Source organism: Tasmannia lanceolata, unplaced genomic scaffold (assembly GCF_043159265.1).
Source record: "Tasmannia lanceolata isolate RefF3 unplaced genomic scaffold, GAP_Taslan_0.1 ptg000006l, whole genome shotgun sequence".
Classification (NCBI taxonomy): domain Eukaryota; kingdom Viridiplantae; phylum Streptophyta; class Magnoliopsida; order Canellales; family Winteraceae; genus Tasmannia; species Tasmannia lanceolata.
The window spans coordinates 32,594,526-32,612,556 of record NW_027518683.1 but is presented as its reverse complement, the minus strand read 5'-3'; the positions used below and the strand labels follow the sequence as shown (position 1 = coordinate 32,612,556).

The 18,031-nt window shown below is 39.0% G+C and overlaps 1 protein-coding gene across 1 annotated transcript; it reads left to right on the top strand.

Moving 5' to 3' along the window:
- The first annotated feature begins 3,257 nt into the window (after positions 1 to 3,257).
- LOC143878560 (D-mannose binding lectin protein with Apple-like carbohydrate-binding domain-containing protein) lies at positions 3,258 to 17,773 on the top strand. Its single transcript, XM_077380832.1, has 2 exons — positions 3,258 to 3,674; positions 16,498 to 17,773. Exons 1-2 carry the CDS (start codon positions 3,288 to 3,290, stop codon positions 17,503 to 17,505), a joined length of 1,395 nt encoding a protein of 464 aa, XP_077236947.1. The 5' UTR covers positions 3,258 to 3,287; the 3' UTR covers positions 17,506 to 17,773.
- Positions 17,774 to 18,031: the final 258 nt, after the last annotated feature.

Sequence of the window (18,031 nt, the reverse complement as noted above, 5' to 3'; positions counted from 1 at the left end):
GAGGATTTTTGTGATTGTCTTGTAAAGGAAATTGCAAAGTGAAATTGGTCTATACATTCCAGGGATGCAGGCATCCTTTGATTTTGGAATGAGGGCTACGAAAGTGGCTTTTACCTCTCTCAACAACTTTCCTTCTACAAAGAAGTCTTGAATAGCAGCGGTTGTGTAAGCCCAAAGGTTCCCATGGGTTAATCATTCAACTTACCTTATTGTTTTGATGATAGCAAACTAAATTGATCAGTGCTCTGAAGGAGCTTGGAGTTGAACTAGCCATTGGTGACACCTCATGTACCTCAACATGCATTCAAAATGTTCACTCATGCCGAAGCAGTCCATGGAAGTGCAAAGGAGCTGATACATTCCAAGAAGACTCAAGGTTCTTATTTTTAGAATGTATTTAGAGTCCTCTTGATTTTATGTAAAATGCACTTTCAATAGGTTTTTAAATAGTTTTCATACGTAACTTTTCACATCTTTGAAAACCATACACACACCCAAAAAGGTGTTTGAAAACCTAGGTCTTAAGGCCAAAGACCATGGCCCAAAAGCCTCTGATTTTTAAAGTTAAAAATGGAATTTTACACAGGGCCGGTCGACCAGGCTATGTCGGGCGACCGCGGGATGGAACTTGGAATTCCAAGGCATCCCAAAAATTATCGGGCCGGTCGACTGGGTCAGGCCGGGCGACCGCGGAATATGTTCTGTTTGAGACAGAACAATCCGTCATGGGTTTGGGCGAGCGACCGCCGTGGGTCGGTTGACCAAGATAGGTTTTTGAGCCAAATATTTTGAGCAAACAGGTAGCCCTCGCTAGGCGACCGCCATGGGTCCGGTCGACTATGACGGTAAGAAATTTGAAAATATAAAAGGGCGCCCGATAGGGGCGGGCGACCGCGATGGCTCTGTCGACCGCTGTGGTCGAGCAAACTAGCAGTTGGGGCATTTTCAGCTTGACTTTTTCAAGCCAGTTATTTACAGTTTTATCCCAAACGGTCATATTTTCAAATACTCTATATATACATCATTAAAATCTATCTCTACAAGCTTTTGAACATTTGAGAAAGATAAAATCTCATTTTCTCTTTTAGCTTCAAGCTTCAAGCTTTTAATCAAAAGCTAAAAACCTCTTTGATCTTCCACTTCTACATATTATCAAGAGGCACTCCATAGGGCTTTACATTTGTATTTTGTTGGAGTGATTGTGAGCTTTACAAGTTGTAATCCGCCTATCAAGAGGCATGAGAGTTTTTATTTTCTTTGTTCTTCATTGATGGTCTTCTCTTCGGCCCGTTAGGAATCGTGAAGACGAGGGTCTCCTCTTCGGCCCGTTAAGAAAGGTGAAGACGGTATATGAGGGTGTGTCCCCTCGCTGAAGGCTTCGTGCAGATGGGCTTCGCTTTGGCCCTTGAGAATGAAAAAACTTGGTCATGTAATGGCTCATTGATCCGGCCTTGAAGGAGGATCAAGATAGTAGAACTTATGCGCGGATGTGAAGAGTTGAGTAGGTCTTGTGATAGACCGAACCACTTTAAATCTTGTGCTCATTGTCTCTCTCTCTCTTCCTTTCCTTCTCTTGCACGTGTGGTGATTGGTAATCTCTAACCCTGACTTGTTTATTGTTTTAATGGAACAAGGGTTTGTAAATGCACTTGAATTAAATGTATAAACCCTAATTGCATTTATAAATCTATTTGAACAAGGGTTAACAAATGTGCAAGATTAATATGTCTAAACCCTAGCTTTCATTAATATTTCTATTTGAACAAGGATTAGATTAATTAGTGCTTAATTAGTAAATTAATCTTAATAATCCATCTAACTAAGCCTAAAATTTCTAATTGACCAATTCACCCCCCTTCTTGGGTTGTCACACTTATATTTTAGGTTGTGTCATTGCCAATGAGGTACCAAAAATTCTTGAAAAATTCTGCATTGAAACCATCGGGTTCAGGGCTTTTGTTATTTTTGGAGGATAGGATTACCTTTTCAATTTCTTCCTGTTCAATTGGAGAGATTCGAGAGATTAGAGAGATTGTTTGCTCTGGACTGAGGAACCTTTTCGGGTTTGGTGTTTCCTTTGGAGTTGAGCATTCAGCTTTGATCTTGGCATCCATTTCCAAGGAGAAAATGACGAGAGAACATATCTAGAAGATCTCTAATTTTAATAACAATTAAATGCAGGAGAAGTGATATATTTGCCCATTTCTTTTCTTGGGACACCCCTTTTGGTCTATTTATGACTGCTTTTTTACACAAACATGTTCGTTTGAGATTATGACAACTCAAACTGATTATTGGACTCAAAATTTCAACAACTTTGAGTCCAATAATCGGCTTGGGGGCTCACTATAGGCTATCATAATCTCAAACGAACAGGTCATAAAAGGGGATGGTCCAGGGAAGAAAATGGGGCGAATATATCAATTCCCTTTATACACGGCAGCATGACCCTGTTGTTGAATCAACATGACATCAGTCTGGCCAGACAGTGTTTTAAGTTAGGGTAGGTGGATGGTGAGTCGGAAAATTAAAAATCTTACAAGTGCGAGCGTGGGATGCTAAAAAAGGCAAAAGAATATCATCTCTCTCATTTTCCCACTTAATAATTAGCTGTGAAAATACACGTGGCAACAACCCAGTAGTCCACATCAGCACTGCAATACACACCCCACCAAAATCTCCAACGTGTGATCATTACAAACCCACTCCTAAAAGTACTATTCCACGTGTCTCCAATGAAAAATGAACAATTGGGCCCACCCTTAGAATCAGTTGCAATTAACATCAGCACCACATATGAACAATTGGGGCCATCCTTATAATTGCACTAACACTTCTTGTCTTTTATTATATAAATAGCTGTCAAAGGTTATTACAATTCCCAAAATGCTCTTAAAAGCCAATTAAGAAAGAAAGAATGCTGAGTTTGTGCAATTATTAAAACAGAGTAGTGCCAATAACAGTAGCCTAAAAAGGAAAACAATTCAATTCCCATTATTTATTGTCAAAGGAAAAGAGCTCAATTCTCATTAATATTGGCACGGCCATGTTTTGATAATTGCACTAACACTTCAAAGGTTATTACACTTCCCAAATAGCTCGCAGCAGCTAATTAAGGAAGATAAGACACGCTAAGGTCGTGCAATTATCATAGCAAGGTAGTGCCAATATCAGTAGCCTGAAAAAAAGGAAAAGAGTTCAATTCCCCATATTTATTCTCCCTTTACATGCACTTTCACCCTTTCCTCCACCTAAGAACCTCTCCCAGAGAAGCCCAAATCATACACATGAGGCTCCATCTTTTGGGTTTTTTCTTAATCTTTTTCATCGACGCTATGTTTAGTCAATCAAATTTCCTACCTGGAAACCCTATTATCCTTTCAATTCCTTTAGTTTATGAAGCGGGTTTTCAAGGAAAAACGTTTATTCTTCAGGCTGGAGAAAAAATACCGTATTTCAAAGCTGCAATAAGCGTAGAAGCCTTTGATGGAAAGTACTTATGTTCTTTGGTGGTGTTGCTTGGAGAATTACAAGTATGGAGTTCTGTTCAATTCTCTCGCTTCTTTTTGTCTGGGAGTTGTATGATTGAGCTTTTGGAAAATGGGGTTTTGCAATTGAAGGATTCGAGTGGCCAAATCGGTTGGCAAACAGGGACTTTTGGACAAGGTGTGGAGGTAAGAATTTCTAAAGAAACTCATATTATATAATTATGACCCCCCTCTTTTTTATTGGATACAGCCCATATTTTATTGCAGACTTCCTTTGTTGGCGGTTACAATTCTCACTTAGCTGTCTCCAGCCAAATGGAAGACGGTTAAAATGGAGGCGTATCCGCTCGCATGCATGTTTTTAAGAACTAAATTTATAGATTTATTTCTCGGTTTTAAACACGTGTGACCAGTATAAACAAACGACTTTTGACTTGGTAGAGAAAATTACCAAAACACCCCTCTTACTAAAGTTTATCAACATGTGGAATGTTTCAATAGAGCGACCTCATGGTAACGGGCTAAATACATCGATCACTGTAGGTATCAACTTTCTACTGTTTGCAATTGTCTATCTGATTTACTTTGATTTGGATCTCTCTAAATATTCAATCTTAACATCTAATAATGTGTATTTTTTTGTTGAATATGAACGTCTTTACGTAGTTTTTGTAGTACATGTTTAAAGGAAATAGGGAAGTGATACATCTGCCTCTTTTCCTTACTTGGGACACCCAGCTGCAGTGTATCTATGACTGCAAAGGGGCTGTTGTAATGGCTGTCCCAAGTAAGGACAAGGGGCGGATATATCACTTCCCGGAAAGAAAAAAAAAGGACAGTATTGAATGTTAGGCTTAGATGATTTATATGATTTTTACGTCGCTGGAGATCCAAGGCAAGGTATATCAAGTGAATAATCTGATCAAACAAAAGTAGGATCTGCTGTGCCTTGGATCACCTCAATTAATTACATTGACTCTCTGACGTAGGGGCGTATAGCGGAAGCCTTAGTTTAAAAGGGATATCAAGAAAAGGAATTGAATAAGGGGTTTGGGTTTCAAAAAGTGGAAATTAGGAAGGTAATTAAAAGAAAAGATTTAAGATAATCGAGATCAAGAAGTTGTGGATGCTAGGGAAAATTCTTTGCTTAGGAAAAAAATATGAACGATGGTTAAGGGTGAATAGGCTATAACAGTAGGCGAGATGGGGTTTCTTTTAAGTATTAGTCCGCTAGAATTAAAGGAGAGGGTGGGTTTAGAAGCAATGATATGTTGCTGTTAGCAAACAAGATATTGGGCAAGAATCAGTCGAAAGGGGTGGCTGATTGATTGGGAAGGAGGTTTGGGGTATTAATTATATGAAGTAAGAAGGGCTTCGGGTTGGGTTTCAGTCCACTCCAATTATGGAGAATAGAGAAGACGGGTGTTCGGGTAAGATGGGTTATAGTGGCTGCTTTGGAAAGGAAGGTGGTGATCGTGTTAGGAATAGATTTTCTTATTTAGATGCTTTCCTTATTTATGTTATTGCTATCTTATATTAGGTTTCCCTATTTCCTTTTTTCTATTCTGTTGATTTCTATTTCCATAATTTGCGTTCCCTAATTTCTATATAATGTGGATGCTGTATGGCTTTTGAGCAATGAATAATCAAATTTAGTGCAATTTGGATATTGGAGGTCGAGTTTCCTCGAATTAACTCATTCTATCCATTTTTTCTATCATCTTCTTCCATACTTTCTTGTTTGATAGAACGGTGTTCTATCAAGTTGGTATCAGAGCACTTCCTGATGGATGCCTCTGACGCGCCTTCAAAAGAACGACCTCGGTATCAGAGATTTGAAGGCTTCTTCCATGGCTGCCGGGAACTAGAATGGTCTGTCATTAGAAGAACAAGCCTTGGAAGCGAAGTTGAAGGCTGAAATCAGAAAAGAACTCGATGCGGTTTATCAGGCACGATTCAACAACATTGATACACAGTTACAGAAGATCACGGATCTTCTTCTCCAAACCCGTCTGTCTGAACCAACCATTACTCATGACAATTCGGGTGCAGGGCTTAGATCTGTCAATACACCGGATCAACGTGACAAAGATCGTGTTCGTCCGGAAGGCGGCTCCGGCGTTGAGCGAGAGTAATATTGTCCCCGCATGAAGATAGACTTCACATGATGGGATGGTAGTGATCCAGAGGGATGGGTGACACGAGCGGAAATTTTTTTCCGATTCTATCAAACTGCCATCGACCAACGGGATACCATTGCCTCCATTAATTTAGAAGGTGATGCCATCCAATGGTTCAAGTGGTTTGAGGGGATCTATCAAGGATCGCCAAACTGGGTAGAGTTTGTAGATGAGTTGTTAGTATGTTTCAGCCCCTCCCAATATGAGAACGTTCACGGCGAGTTAGCAAAGACATGACAAAGTACGACAGTCTTAGAGCAGAAGGGGTTGTTGGGATTGAAATCAAACCCAAACTTTGATAGCAGCATGTGGCTATCTTCAAGCAGCGGATGGTTTGTTTCCGAAGAGCAGCAACGGCAACAATTTCAAAGGCAACTCAAATTTTAATTCATACAAATTTAGAAATTCTTTACAAAGATGCCTATTTATAGGTTTGTCATGGACGTTCCCTACTCTAATCCAAACTAGGAAAGAAAACAAGAAAAGAATCCCTAAAACTCTTGTCCAACTCTCTCCTAAAAAGATTTTCATGATATCCATGAAAGCCTAAAAAAACCCAAAACTCCTAAAAATACTCTTCCTAAAATCCTAAACAAATTCAAACTCCTAAAATAACTCTAACTTCCTATAATTTCTCTCTACACAGACTATCAACTTTTAAAGTATTTAAAATACCCACAACTCGTAAGTCTTGAAGTAGTAGTAATCAACGTGTGCCCTTGATCTAGACGCCGTCCGAAATCATCCAATCTGAGGGCCTCGGGCGATCCGATTAAGGTTTTGACGATCTTGACAGTCGATCTTCATGAGTGTGCAAGATGCAACTGCATCATTCTCTCCCTATTAAGGGTATGGTGTAGTCCATCCTAAACGTGATACTTTATTTTTCACCCTTGGTTCGGACTTTGGAGGGCCGCCGCTAGCTGAATTGTAGCTTTTAGTTTATGAATATTTATATTAGGCTACTTATATCCCCACTTACAATGTTTTGATAATGAGAAGAGCTCACCTGGTCTTTTATTATTTAATTAACCATCAAAAGCTATTGGAATTCCCAAAAAGCTCTCAGGAGCCAAGTAGAAAAAAATAGAAGACAAGATGAGCGCGTCTCATTATCAAAGCACGGTAGTGACAATTATCAGTAGCCTTTTATTATGTTAAGACACTATTCAATAAGTTGATCCTACCATCAAATTAAGACGGGACAAAAGACACTGTCTATGCTTAATAAGGGTGGAATAGGTAGAAAAATATTTTAAATCATTTTAGATAAAAAAAAATAGCAAATAATTTGATTAACTAATCCAGATTTTAAGAGTATATATAGAACTTCACATCTCATCCCCAAATGCTATCTCACTAACCTTGTTACAACCTTGATCCAGCATGCATAACCCAAATATCTCATGCAGCATGAGTTCAATGCTCTCCTATTGAGTCACACCTGGTCCATGGTCCATGGTCCATGGTTTTCCCCCCAAACCATGCATGAATATTGTCGAATACAAGTGGATCTTCAAATCCAAACTAAAATCTGATTAGTACGTTGATCGCCACAAAGCTTGCCTCTTCACCAAAGAATTTCACCAACAACGTAGGATTGATTTTGATTACACATTTACCCAAGACTCTAAGGAACCCACCATCAATATTGTTCTTGCTCTCCCATGTTCCTAGTAATGGCCACTTTGTTAGCTAGATGTTATCAATGCCTTCCGTCACTTGAATCTTTAGGAGGAATCCAAATGCAGCACCCTTTGGACTCGAACAAACACCTCGAACATGGGCTACGGTTCAGCTCGGCTTACCGGTGCAAGGACTACGCTGTATAACTAGCAACACTTCACTCTTCATCAAATGTTGTAAGCAAGGATACATATATATGCTCTAGTATGTAGGGAATATCGTACTTATAGGCAGTGAAACAAATGGGATTCAGCAACTCATCTCTTATCTCTCTCAGAATTTTGTAATGCGATACTTCAAAAATCTCTTTTTTTTATAGGCTTGAAAGTTCTGCACACACCTTCTCTAATCCACACTCAGACGAAGGACACACTAGATCTTCTCAAGTGATCAAATATGATTAAAGTAAAATCTGCTAGCACTTCTATGATCAGTGGCTCCAAATTGCCTGTCCACATTTATACCCTATTATTTGATGCAACCACTTAACGCAACAATGTTGATGCCCATCAGTATGCCATGTCAACTCACTTGCACTTCTCATACACTGTGAATCGAGTTTTTCAGTTCATGCACAAACCAACTGGTGTTCAGCTCGATGTTGTCAAGCAAATTCTACACTATCTAAAGGGCTTCATTGGTCTTGACCTCAACTTCAAAATGTAAACAGATTTCTCCCTTTGAGCCTTCTCAGTTGCCGATCTTCAAAATGTCTGTAGATTTTTCCCTCTGAACCTTCTCAGATATCAGTTGGGTAGGTCGTCCAAATGACCATTTCCCCACAACAAGCAGTTGCATTTTCTTAATTCCAATTTAGTCATATGGTCCTCTAAGAAACATCCAACTGCTTCTCGATCAAGCACTGATGGTGAGTATCATGCTTTCCCATTGACTACGATAGACTTAATGTTGGCTTCAGTCGTTGATGAAAGAAATAGGCAAACATGCATCTCTCCATCTAGTGCTGTATTGCAACAATCTCAATGCTACATATATGGTCTTTAATCCATTATTCAACATCGTACAAACACACATCGATGTCGATTATCATTTTTTGAGTGAATTTGTTGCTCAGATCCACCTACATGTGTAAACGGATTGAATTCGAAGCGGATATGGCTATATCCGAATTCAATTACAGTATACACTATCCAAATTCGGATTCGGATTCGAATTTGGTGGATATTTAATATCTATTACTGTATTCGATTATGGCGGATATTGTTCAAATTCGGATATTATCCGTATCCGTTTATCCGGTAAATTTGAGCATTTTATTGCAACACTTTATCTTTTTTCTCCTTCTTACTCCTCGAATGGATTTCCCAAACCCTAAAACCGGACCTCTACATTCTCTTCTCAAAATTAACTCTCAAACCATAAAATATATGAGATCCTCTTCTTCCTTTTAAAACAAAGGCAAAGAGTGAGAGTGAGAGTGAGAGAGAGAGAGGGGCAGTGGGGTGGATGGTGTTGGTAGCGGTCTTTGGGTTTTTTTTTTTTTTTTTTTGTATATGATGGAATGGGTTTGGGCTATTTTGAAAAGGGGAAGTGGGAGTGCTGATGGTGGAACATGAAGAGAAATGGGGATGGAAATGGGGATTGGGTTAGAGATGGAGGTGACTGGCAGTGATGGAGGTGGCCATGAGAAGGTGGAGAGGGGCGGCGGTGGATTTTGGTGGGGTTCGGGGCACCAAGGAATACCGGATATGGTGTCTCAACCTCCTCGTTTCTCCTCTCTTGCTTCTCCTTGCAAACCTTAGAAGTCCCATCTTTTAATTGCATTTTGTGCTTTTATATAACCCTAAGTTGAAAAATTGATCTAAGCAGTCCATTTACCTTCAATGACCTAGATGGCCTTTTTGCTTTAGAATTCTCCGGAAGCTATGCCGTCTTCTTTCAATCACCATCATCCATTTGTCTCTTTCATCCTACAACCCATATTTGTTGCTTCATAAAGAAGCCAGGTCAAACTCCAAGAATGCCCTTAAATTGAGAGATTACTCCATTTCCCACCCAAAACACTTTTTGTTTTTGTTTTTTATTTTTTCTAAAAAGAAATTCACTTTTCTTTTAGAAACCAAAGAAACTGTTTCATTACTAAAAATAAATATTAATGATATTATTAATAATAAATAAAAAAGGATGTACTTCTCGGATTCAGATATTAAATGGATCGGATATACCATTTACCAGATTCGCATCCGCTAAGAGCCGGATATCTCATAAACGGATTCAGATAATATCCGCTTGAAACAGATTCAGATAATATTCGCTTTAAACGGATTCGGATGCGGACGGTAATCGAATTTTCAAACATCCATTTACACCCCTACCTACATGTTTAGTTTGTTGCTAACATTGACTAGATTGCCAAGAGCATCACTAAAGGTTCATCTATTAAGCCGTTTTGTTGGTTTCGAGACAAACTTAATGTGTGTCAGTGAGATTGAATTGTCATTCAACGGAAGCGTGTGGAAGGGCAGATCACTTTCTTGCCTAGAAGAAGAAGAGAGATTACCGTCTCTACCTCGAAGAAAATCCTTGAATCCACAATGAAATAAGAAGTAATCCTTGAATCCACAAGGAAAAGATAAAAAAAACTGGAATTGTTTAAAGATCTGATTTTTACATACACAAAGTCCATATTTATAGGAAACCAAACTAGAATCTTACTCAACTCAATCTCAAACTAAGATAAACTCTATCTTTAACTAGGATTAGATAAATTCTATCCCTATTCCAACTCTATCTTATACTAACTAATTAAAGAGACCCAAAAAACCCAACTAAGAAAGAACCGAAACAAGTAAAGAATGCCATACATCAGATCTCCATACTTGAGAGAAACTCTTCCTTGAGTTTAGTTCTGCAGCTCCCCCATGAAATGATACATGAACCATAACTTACCACTCCACGTATGGCTTGTATCCATCCATTGCAGAAACCTTCATCTTGATAGAACTTTATAAACGTTGTTGTGGAGAAAACTTCTTATTGATCATAAACAAAAACTTGAAAAATCCGTGTCGTTGTTGTAGCTCTTCTTCTCATTTTAGCATGCATAAGAAATCCTGCATAATCCAAACTATGTCATCCCATAGAATATGTGACTTGTGATATCCATATGTTATTTTGTCACTTTTTGGTTGAGAGAAGTCTTCCTTGGGAGAATCTGATTCTCACACGAACTCTGTCGAGTGACTTGGGCTCTCTAAACACATTGCAGCATACATAGTGCACAAGTAGTCAACTCGGCCGATCTTTTGACGAAACCAATTATGAATCTTAATAGCAAAACTGACATACCTCTTATATTTTTGTCTAGCCTAGTACATGCACCATATCTTTTGGGATAAGACAGATAACCTTTCTCCTCTTACCGTTCTTGGCGTTTTGGGCTTTCTCACGTCTCAATCCAGCTTGGATCTCCAAGGACTCTCGACACATAGTCGGTGTGAATTCTTTGATAAAGAGATGATGTATGTCTTCTCAATGACTGAATGATGGTTGTTGCAATCTTTACCGCTCACATTCCATCTTTATCAAGATGGATTTGGCATGAAGGCTTGTGGTCGCTTGGCAAACTTAATCATCTATATGTTGCTTATACCATATTTATCTCTACAATCCTCAATTGCATCAGTCCACTCTAAACACTAGGTCTCACAATTGCCATGTCCAAAAAAAGACGGTACAAAAGATAAATCCATGGGTAATTTTATTAAGTTAATTAAAAGAAAATGGAAAGCAAAATATTTAATTGTAGAGCCGAAAGGAAAACAAAATGGGAAAGAGTGGAAGCGGATATTGAAAATTATGGAAAAGAATATAGAAAAGAGGATATGAAAAAGAGGTAGCTTTGATATAAAAAGGAAGGGGTAATTCAATTGGGTGTTAGGTCGTTAAAGAAAGGGCTAAAAAAAAAGAAAAGGGGGTGAAATTTCGTTAGTTTTAGGAGTGACTTTTTACCCATGAAAGGAAGAGATGGAAGTGGGTAAGAGTAACATTGGGAAAGTATAACATAAGGGGGTGTTATTTAGCAAAATTAGGAGGTGTCGTTTCGTACACTTTCTCCCTAATCAAGATGATTGTGTTGTCAGAGTCTCTTTCTCCCTTTTTATTCTTTAATCTTATCTTATGGGCGCTGATATTTTTGCCCCCTTAAAAGGATAAAATCCCCCCTTTAACGGTTTCTGTGAGAGTGGTTCACTGCTTGAGGATAAATTCACCCCCTTTAACATTTTTCTTTGCCTTTTAAAATCTAACGAATAACATGGGGGTGGGGGGGGGGGGGTGATACGACCCCTTGGATAAAAGTAAAAATAAGAGAGAAAGAAATAATGTAGGCATGTTCGAGATGGCCAAATCTCCTAAAACAGTCCTTGCTTTTCCATTCATACGTTAAAAAGAAAGAGATTACATACTTATAGAATTAGTATTTCTACTATTTAGGAAACAATCCAAACTTCCCAAATCCTAAGGGATACTTAGGAAACAAGATAAAAAAAAGGAAACTAATACTAAGGGGAACACCCTAGCTAGCAGGAAATAAGGAAATCTACTACTAAGGAAATCAAGAAGATCTTCCAGCTAATCTTGGGTACGTAACATTCCCTTCCTCTTAAGAGTCCTTGTCCTCAAGCACTAAGATCTTTCTACTTGTATTATTTCTTCTTCCACGCTTTCAAATCCAAATCCTTCTAATATCGCCAACTGTCCTCGACATTGATGGAGTGGGCAATACTTCTCATCGTAATTATAGCATAACCCTTTCTTGCGCCGCTCGATCAATCCGATAGGAGTTAATTTTTTTGCTGGTAATGGTCCTTCCTTCATGGGGTAACCGCCGTAGGAGTAGACATCGATGGATTTGGTAGTGGGGGGCATGAGTATTGACTACTAGCTAAAGATAATTCCTCATGTAACAAGGCTAGTTGGGAAGCATGCTGGAGACTAATTGGTTGAAACATTTTAACGCTGGCCCGGATATCGTCACGAAGGCCCGAAACAAAACATTTGATTAAGAATGATTCGGGTAATCGTACGGTTTGGTTGACCAATCGCTCAAACTGCGATTGATATTCCCGAACAGATTCTGTTTGTTGTAATTTTGATAGTGCTCCTCTTGGATCGTCGCTTCCGGGCGGCCCAAACTAAGCACATAAAGCATGCTTGAATTGTGACCATGCCATTACACCCATGGTCTTCTCCATCCAACAAAACCATGGTATTGCATCCCCACTAAGGCGGATCGATGCCAAATCTACCATACGCTCATTGGGTATTTTATTGAACCTTTGAAATTGTTCAGCACTAAAAAACCCACCCGGTTGGATCAGATTCATCAAATCTAGGAAATTCTAGGCAGAGGGTACAAAGATGCTGCACATCTACAAGAATTCCTTTGATTTACTTGTGGTGCTACGGGGGCATCATCCACTTCATCCTGAATGTTTGATGCGACTAAACTTTCGCATGTTGCATTTAAGGCCGTCAATTTCTTTAGAATATCTTCAAGAAAACGTCCATGCGCTTCGTATCCTTCCTTAAGAGATCGAATCTCTACCTCCATCCGCTGGTTTCGGGTAGCATGACTTTCATTAGCCATAGCTCTGATACCAAATGATACGACCCCTTGGATGAAAGTAAAAATAAGAGAGAAAGAAACAATGTAGGTCTATTCGAGATGGCCAAATCTCCTAAAACCGTCCTTGCTTTTCCATTCATACGTTAAAAAGAAATAGATTACATACTTATAGAATTAGCATTTCTACTATTTAGGAACAATCCAAACTTCCCAAATCCTAAGGGATACTTAGGAAACAAGATAAAAATAAAAGGAAACTAATACTAAGGGGAATATCTTAGCTATAGCAAGAAATAAGGAAATCTACTACTAAGGAAATCAAGAAGATCTTCCAGCTAATCTTGGGTACGTAAATGGGGGAAAATATCATTTCCCTATCTTATCCTTTTCTTAGAGATAACAACTCTCTATTATGTTAGGAGAGGAGATGATGGACGCAGCTGATTTGTAGGGTTTTTGAAGTGTTTTAGGGGCCTTGAAATTTAGGTTTTGGATAGTTGAAACAATGGAATGATGTGGTGTAAGGAGTGAAAAGGAGATGATGGCTACAGGGGGAGGTTTTGTGCTGCAGATTGTGGCTGGTATTTTAGAAGGTAACAGAAAGTTGAATTTTGGATCAAAACCTTCCACTGGGTTTTGTCGTTTCTTTGGGGGGAAAGGTTACAGTTTAGATGCTGAAACATGGGAAAGAAGGGATGATCGGCATGCTGTGCTTATGTGTGAAACAACAAGGATGTGTTGACTTTTGTTTGTGCAACAACAAGCAGAGTGGTTTTGCGGCAAACCCCAACAGGTTTGGGGATGTATGGGTGACTGTGGTGTTCTCGGTTGGGACTGAAACAAAGGAAGATGGGGATATGTTTGGGTTGCGGTTAAACAAGGGAGGAGAAGTGGTTCTTTGGCAGATAAGTGTGAAACAAAACTGAGTTAAATGGCAAAGAATCAAAAGGTTAGGTGTGGTTTCCTAGCTATATGGAGAGGTTTAGAATTAAGGCAGTGTTTGGTTTATTTCTAAGGGCTGTTGAGATGGAAGGTTTGCATGGTGTTACGGATGAGGCTGTGAAGGATGGGCGGAGAAGGATGGTATTAAGGGCTGTTCGACTGAGAATAGTTCTCAAGGTGCAGGGCTCTGTTGTGTTAAAATCGGAAATCTGATTTTTAGGCAAGAAAGGGAGGCAAGTTGCGGCCGAGAAATGATGGGGAGGAGTATTGGTTTTGGGAGTGGTGAAGGGGCTAGGTTTTATTTCAATCAGCCAATACTACAGGAGTGCAGTTGGGATTCTTGGCAGAATGTACAGGAGGTTAAGTGGAGAGGGTGGCTGAGAATTAAAGGGGAGAAAAAAATAACTGAAAATATAAAAATTCGAGCCGTTTATACCATAGTTATCAGTTCGGGAAATGGAAACCGGAAACAGTACGTGAAACGGAAACGTGAAACGCGTGAAAAAAAATCAAAGGGGAAACGAGAAACGGGAAACGATAGAGAAACGCATTGGGAAACGTCTTGGAAAACGTTTGGGAAACGCCAGTGAAACATACGTGAAACCTAGAGGAAACGCTAGTGAAACACATAAATGTGATGGTAACACACATTAATAGGAAAATGCTTGTGCTAGAATCTTAAATATAATATATATAATTCTAAACTAGATAGAGCTGTCCACAGTAAACTGAAGGGGGTTTAATATATCCTTTTAAAGTCTTACCGTTTCACCGACGTTTCACAAACGTTCCCCCCCCCCCTAGGCGTTTCCTGCATCTATGGTTTATACAACAAATCCACATAAAAAATGAAGGCCTTGGTTGATGGTGGTTTGCAAGATGGTTCAATCCATTGAGAAACCTGGCTTTGATACCACTTGACTCGGCAAAAGCGTGCAAAAAGGCAGGTCACCGTCTAGCATAGGAAGAATTGTTGGAATACCAGTAAGAACAGTTGTGAGGAATGTGGGGAGAGGGAGAATTCAGTTGATGAAAGTCAGGGTAGCCTGAAAATCCCCTAAGAAACCTAATTGGAACTATCATTTTATATTTATTGGTTTTTATGAATTTCACACTCTCCATATTGTGTCCACTCTTTCCCTCTCAACTCTCTTTGCCTTCCTCCTTATAATCTCTCTTTCAAAATTGGTCACGGGATGATTTTCCATGGTTTTTTTTTCACAGATTTATTAATATAGTCAAATTGGTTTACATCCACGGGGACAAGATGTCCCATTGATGCCGCATTATTTTCATATTTCCAAGTATATAACGAAGAATAAATTTTCATTTTTGCCAAACATGCCCTAAGAATGTTAACACATTTTGCTACAATTCTCCCACTAGTTGAAAAGATAGCCTGCTCAGCATTATGAAGTAACCCAAGTTGCTTATCTTAATAAGAGGGCAAGACCTATCAGATGATATGTGGTCTATCTATTTATGGTCATAGGATTCACAATTATGGAAGTGAAAGTCCCACATCATTTACGAGGCTCAAACATCATTTCAAGGGGTCTTGCTATTCTATGTATGATGCCATTAGTTAAAGCAATGTGCCCATATTATCTGACAAGATATCTAACTTCTTTAGGACTAATTATGGCTCCAATGCTTAAGTGTAATAAGTTTTAAAGTGAGTTTTTATATGGCGTTTGTGTGTAGCTGCGGGTAATCAAGGCACTGATTGAGGGGCATCAATTCTACATTTTCAACACTTTTCCCCTTTCAAAATTTATTGCATTCTCTTTAAAGCTATTTCTGGTAGGTAAGCTGGGATCTAACCTGTGACCTCAAGGTTGAGTTTGCAATTGTGATTTTATTCTATGGCCTTGTTTGTTTAAGATCATGACCACCGATTCTGAGTCCAAAACCAATTATTGGACTCAAAATTAGCTCTGTTCATTTAGGCCCTGTTCGTTTAAGATTCTAACAACCGATTGTGACTCCAATATTGATTGTTGGACTCAAAATTAACGTATTTTTGAGTCCAACAATCAGTATTGGAGTCACATTTGGTTGTCAGAATTTTAAATGAACAGGGCGTTGCAACTGATTGTGAGTTCAAATCCAATTATTGGAATCAAAATTAAACGTGCCATTTTCCAATGGTAAATTTTCAAATAAATGCCACTGTTTGGTTGGTTGGATGCAAATAGCCCTGACCAAAATGTCACCAAATAGAGTTCCTTCCGGTGTCGTACTCGCTGGCTTTCGAGACCCCATTTGCTTTAGTGGATGACATCATTTGAAATTTAATCACTAGAATAGGGTCATTTTGGAAAAAATGCCTCCCAAAGAAAAGGGTGCAAAAATTCCATAGTTACTGCAGAGAGGAATGACTTGCAGTCAAACCACTGAGTAGTTTGTGTAGTTCTTTCTCTCTCTCTTTATCATCTGTATCTCTCTTCCATTCATATTAATTGCCCATTAAAAGAAAAGGAATAACTCGGTTGCCATAATTGAAATATGGGATTGCTGTTAGCAACTCCTTATTTTTGTTGTAAATATGCTCTGGTTCAAGATATTTTCTGATGTGTGGAATTTGTATTTTCTTTTTCATATTGTGCAGAAATTACAGCTACTGAGGACAGGTAATCTAGTGTTAACTGATGCAAAAAACCATATAAAATGGCAGAGCTTCGACATACCGGCAGATATCATGCTATGGAGCCAAAGGCTCAATGTCCCTGCTCGCCTGATTTCCTTTTCCGGCAATTCTTCAACGTTCTTCTCCTTTGAAATTCAGCATGACAAGATAGCCCTCTACTTGAATTCCAGCAAAGACAGCTATTCTTACTGGGAATTCAAACCCGAAAAGAACCAAAGCATCACATTCGCCACATTGGGTTCAACCGGATTGAGGCTCTTCAACAGTAAATCTAAAAAAATCGCACACATTTCATCAAGTGCACCTGAGCCCATAAGATTCATGGCACTAGGAAAGGCGGGAAATTTGGATTTTTATCATTATTCGCCTTATAAAGAGATGTTTATAGCCTCATTCCATGTACTTAATAATGTCTGTGATCTTCCTCTAGCTTGTGGGCTTTATGGGATTTGTACTTTCTCCCAAAACTGTACATGTATGCACTTTCCAAAGCAGTCATACAGTGTAGATTCCGAATGCGGTGAAGGATTTTCCAATCAGTTTTGTGGCCGTGAAAACGATGATGTGAAAATGGTAGAGGTAAAGGATGTTACTAGTGTTTTGAAGGGTGATACCCAGAGGGTTAATGTTAGTAAAGAGGAATGTTCAAGTTGGTGCCTTGAGGATTGTTCATGTGCTGCAGTTTTATTTTCCGATGGTGGGGCCCATGGAGCCCGGCAAGAATGTGTCAAGTATGAATTGGTGGGCGGTGTGAAAGAGGTTGAATTGGGACTTGGATTGAGTTATATGGTGAAGGAGAGAATAGGAGAGAGCAATGGGAGTTCTTTCAAGTTCAGGAATTGGATTTTGGTATTGGGTGAAGTGGTGGATGTGTTGGCCATTATGTTTATTGCTGGGGGACTGGTGTACTATTTTCTAATGCGGAAGAGGAAAAAAGCTTTGGAAGGTGAGAGAACCTTTAGTTCATAGAAACTCAAACTCAGGACAGATGGCTGAATGGTTAGTTGAATGCCCGAGCCTGGTTGATTCAAAAGTGTTACATGATTTTGATAGTTCAGAGTAAATGATAATAATACAGTGACTAGCTTTATAACAGGCAAATTACATACCAGGGTTACATTTTTTCTTAAAAAAACTTCTGCTTATAGGATTTAGTTACGAGAGGGAATAGCAATGCCTTGAATAAGGCGTTTGACTGGAGTTGGACTCTTCTAACTTAAAGAGCCAGTATATAACTTACAATAGAAGAAGAGATAAAAGTAACTGCTCCCTGTAGCAAAGCGAATTCCCCTTCCGAATCTATTTCATACTTGACATCGGTATATGTTGGTGCAGAAATCCTACACTCTACTTTTTTAAGAGAGAAATATATCCTTTGCAGGTTTTTCGAATGCCAATCCAATTTATTAAAATGTACCTCGAATTCGAGTAATGTGCTAACCACGATCTTAGCACGCACATGGTAACTATTTTTCCACAAACTCTATGGTTTTCT

What these genes read in the sequence shown, in the direction of transcription:
- LOC143878560 (XM_077380832.1), top strand. Translation starts at nt 3,288, where the DNA reads ATGAGGCTCCATCTTTTGGGTTTTTTCTTAATCTTTTTCATCGACGCT. An exon ending in CTTTTGGACAAGGTGTGGAG is followed by an intron (nt 3,675 to 16,497) that starts GTAAGAATTTCT and finishes CATATTGTGCAG; the next exon opens with AAATTACAGCTACTGAGGAC.